The following is a 4,457-nucleotide window of genomic DNA, read 5'->3' as shown; positions in this document are numbered from 1 at the left end:
TTTATTGAAGGGGTGGATGGCTGTAGAGTCTGGACAAGCAACAGAAATGTCCATGTGCAGGGGACTTCACAACACCATAGAGAATACTGTGCAAAACTGCAAGGCAAATCTGCAAAAAAAAAAAATTAAAAATGCTAACTTAGTTTAACCAGGGTTGTTTTTGTTGCTTTTATTGTTGCTATTAGTATTATTATTATTTATCATTATTATCATTATTTTCATTATTCTTTATACATGTACCGGTACCTCCGCCAAACAAAGTTTAAAGGGGGCGTATAAGAATCGGCGTACCATCGGGCAGTTGGTCCGTTGCAAATCTTGCGCATTGAACTACTTCTTCGGTTTTTAACCGATTTTCATGAAACTTGGAACACATTGGTGTTGGGGTGAAGATGTGCAAGACACACTTTTCGCATGTGTCAGAAATTGTGTTTCCATGGTAATGGTATATTTTGGCAAAAATAAGGTACAAATCTTGCAATTCAACTATTTCCTCACTTTTTACCAATTCTCATGAAATTTGGTTCACGCATTGGTCTTGAGGTAAAAATGTACAGGACATAATTTTTTATATTTTGCTCACACATACATGTACATGTAGGTCTTGGGGTAAAGGTGGTCAAGACATTTTTTATTTCCATGTGTTGGAAACTGCTGCCATGGTAATGGCATAGGGCGAGGGTACTTGTACATGTATTGATCATCTTCAGTGATACACGTAGTTCTAGATTATTACTGTTATTAAATTGTTATCATTATTGTCATTATAAAATTATTAAACATTTTTTAATTATATTTTGTATTTTTATTAAGATGTTAATTTTGTTTTTTATTGTATTTATTCTTGATTATTTAGAAAATTGAAACTGAAATGAAAATTTATTATTACTTTAAAATATTAGGTCAAATTTTGTAGGTGTTTGAAAACAGACATAATCCATTTGGCTAAATTACATTGTATTGCACCATACAAATCATCATCAGTATTATTATTGTCTCAGTATACAGTAAACATGAATCTGATTATTAAAGAGTTTAGATAGTTTTGAAAGAGTTTCCGCCTTTCACTTGAAATCTACACGTAGGTTGACTCCCCTTGTAGAGTAAGTCCATCGAAGCATGCCACTATTTATTCACCATTCCTCAATACAATAGGTAGAAGGTTGTACATGCTCTTGGACTTTGAGCTTTGAGTATAAGTTTGCATAGTACAGTACTGCTTGTATATTCTACCATAATATTACATGCGCGATAATAGAGGACAATTCTAATTCTGGCACTGTAACATTGCAAAGAGTTTATTGCCCCATATCTTGGGTAATATCATGTGTAGATTTCTCAGTATGATTATATTGAAAAAGAGCAATGGATTTTGAAATTCTTTTCAAAGTCAAGTTTAGGGCTGAATGCACACTCTTTCTTGAGAGATGGTCATAAGTTCAAATTAAAGTAAAATGTACTATCAATGTGCTGTTCATTCATCTTCTATACATGAAGATTTATGAGCTCCCACCTGTCTGCCCATCCATCTCTTTTTTTTTTGTTCTCACAATTATGAAAGGAAGTTTGATGCATCAACTTCAAACTTAGTCCACATGCTCAATTGCTCATGAATATCGGGATTATGATTTTCTGATTTTGTTTTGGGGGTATCAAGCTTGTACTTGCAATAAAATCCAAGAGCTGTTCAAGAGACCAACTTCAAATTTGGCTAAGTACTGTGTACATGTATGTACATACGCATGTATGTGATAATGACCTGATTTGGGATCATGAGGTCAAATGTCGCAGAGGACCTTACTCATTAGGCCCGACATGTACATTTTAGATTATTTCTTTCTGGCATGAACCAAAGAATTTTGTTAGGGATCATCAAGTTTAAACTTGGCTCATACTGCATGATGCCATGTCCTTTATCTGATTATTTTTTAGTATAGCAAAGTCCCTCAAGAAACTACTTCACTTCTCCTCTTTCTTCTTCTTCTTCCCGTACTTTCTTACTGCTCCATGGTCCTTCCTTATTCCTTTTCTTTTAACCACTTTTTCTTTCATTATCTACCTTCCCCTCCCCCTCCTTTCTGCCCTCCCCCCCCCACCCCTTTCCCCATTGCCCTTTCTCACATTTTTCTAATCTCTTTCTCCTCTTTACCCCAAAAGTTTTCTGATACTAAACATATTTTACTACTGGTAAATAACACTTTATGATATTTTTTCCTCTCTCTCACTAGGTGGTTGCACAAGACCTGAGAAAAGACAACCCCCTTCAGTTCAAATTCAGAGTCAAATTCTACCCAGAAGAAGTAACAGAGGAGCTCATTCAAGAGATTACACAGGTATAAATCTATAGCTTCCACATACACATACACACGCTATCACAGAAAAAAATTACAGGGGGCTCTTGGCAATCTTGTCCAAGAAATGCTTTGAAGATCCCTGTAAAATGCCCTTTCACAGCAATGTTAAAGCGTATGCAGTGCTACAGATTTTAGGTAGCCAGTTGTAAAAATCGTGTCCATATGAGTTCATTCCTATATTGTTATAATGTGAGTGAATACACAGTGTTTTAATATCCAGTAAAGGGCAATCCAAATCTGAGGAGTTTATAAAAACTCATCGGCCTGAAGGAGGGTCACAAGACAATGGACCAGCTGATTTTCTGAACATACTGTGAGAAAAGTCCACTACATGTAATAAATGCCCAAAGTGCAGTTATAGATAAACCATGGTTTTATACACCATCCTAGTTTAAACCAGAGGTTCTGTACAATTGAATGTCTAATTTAGCTTTATTTGGTGAGGGTGTACATGTATAGGGGTCTGTCAGTCACTCTGTCTGGCCATATAACTGCAAATTATGCAGGAAGAGCAACTCCCACAATTTCGACCCAGTGCACATTAGATGCTAGCACATGTATATGTGATGATGATGATGATGCACAGCATTTGTATAGCGCCATGTATCTGTCAAAGACATTAAAGGCACATTGGAGGAGCCAGCCAATCTGGGTCGCCAAGAAGGGCGCGCACACAGAACTGTGACCCGCAGGTCTCTCCTCCCGATAACTGTGGGAATGCAGGTGGACCACTACACCAGGGTCTCCCCCTACTCTTATTCGAATAGTGCAGTGGGTTCTTAAGGTGCAAAGGTGGTGATTCTCCTCTACACAGGGCCTCCATTTAACGTCCTATCCGAGGGACGGAGTGTTTTCCACTGTAACATAGCCTGCATCTATGAAACGGGAGAGACGTTTACACACAGCGCCATTGGCTTCAGTCATCTGCCTGGGATGGACTCGAACCCACGATCTTTGGTTCGACGGGCAGACGCTTTACCGACTGAGCCAACTTCGCTCTCTATATGTCTGTGAATAATTAGACATTCAAGACACATTTTTAAAATGTGTCAGGTAATACATCGCCATGGTAAGAAGATGTGGTAATAAATAAGGGATAAATCTTGCAGAGCAAACTGCTTCCTTAGTTTTGCCCAGTGTTCATAGGATCAGGTACATTGAGGAGTACATGTACACACATTAGTCATGGAGCGAAGAGTACAAGACATATTCTTCAAGTGTGTCAGAAACTATTATCATGGTAATGGCTTTAATATTAATGTGTTGTCATTCTATGATCCAGGGTATCTTTGATATTATTTAGTTTTAATCTGTTGAATTTGAGTAAGCCTTTATGTCCAGCTACATGGAATATGTATCTTTTTCTTCAACTTTCCTGTCATTAGCGGTTGTTCTTCCTGCAAATCAAAGAAGGTATCTTGAGTGATGAGGTCTACTGCCCACCAGAAACCTCAGTGTTGCTAGCATCATACGCAGCACAGGCTAAATATGGACCTCATAGTGCTTCAACAAAGGCTAAGCTTACAGAGGACACCAACATCCTACCTAAAAGGTAAAGGGAATTCATGTAACATGTCAAGTGCCATGTAAGAGAAAGAGTCATGTCTTGCAAAGTTCTTGCCAGTTTCTGGAAACCTGTTCTTACGTTTCAAGCTTGATCTTAAATGGTAATCCTGTTTTGTCATAGAATTGTACACAGCAAAGACATAGATCCTGTTTAAAAATGTAAGTTCAATGAACATTAATGAACCAAAACAGATTTTTTGTTTTGATTTACAGGTTAACAGGTAAACCACTGCCCTACATATAAATGACGACATGCAAAGGCCTGTTTAACCAAAATAATACATCATCATCATTTCATGTTGATTTGGTGTAATCGTTTTCAATGCTTATCTCTGATACTTTGATTTTTAAAAGAAAAATACTAATGTTGCCTATTTGATGAATGAAACGGAGTAGAAAGAGCTTCTAATAATTCTGTGCATTGTACGTTTGTCTTTCAGAGTGATAGAACAGCACAAGATGACTAAGGAGCAGTGGTACGAACGTGTCTCAAATTGGCACCAAGAGCATCTGTCATTATCGAAGTAAGTCCTTGTT

At 37.4% G+C, this 4,457-nt stretch overlaps 1 protein-coding gene across 1 annotated transcript; it reads left to right on the top strand.

Moving 5' to 3' along the window:
- Nucleotides 1–513: 513 nt before the first annotated feature.
- Nucleotides 514–4,457, top strand: LOC135153972 (moesin-like). The gene is made up of 4 exons (XM_064098965.1): nucleotides 514–543; nucleotides 2,229–2,333; nucleotides 3,740–3,906; nucleotides 4,361–4,457. Exons 1-4 carry the CDS (start codon nucleotides 514–516, stop codon nucleotides 4,446–4,448), a joined length of 390 nt encoding a protein of 129 aa, XP_063955035.1. The 3' UTR covers nucleotides 4,449–4,457.

Source organism: Lytechinus pictus, chromosome 4 (genome assembly GCF_037042905.1).
Source record: "Lytechinus pictus isolate F3 Inbred chromosome 4, Lp3.0, whole genome shotgun sequence".
NCBI lineage: Eukaryota > Metazoa > Echinodermata > Echinoidea > Temnopleuroida > Toxopneustidae > Lytechinus > Lytechinus pictus.
The sequence above is the reverse complement of the archived record's forward strand: the minus strand, read 5'-3'. Positions and strand labels throughout refer to the sequence as shown.

Excerpts from the sequence above, each read along its gene's own strand:
- LOC135153972 (XM_064098965.1), top strand. The coding sequence starts at position 514 with ATGAAATTTGGTTCACGCATTGGTCTTGAG. Across the intron at positions 544-2,228 it reads GTTCACGCATTGGTCTTGAG|GTGGTTGCACAAGACCTGAG; the intron begins GTAAAAATGTAC and ends CTCTCTCACTAG. Across the intron at positions 2,334-3,739 it reads TCATTCAAGAGATTACACAG|CGGTTGTTCTTCCTGCAAAT; the intron begins GTATAAATCTAT and ends TCCTGTCATTAG.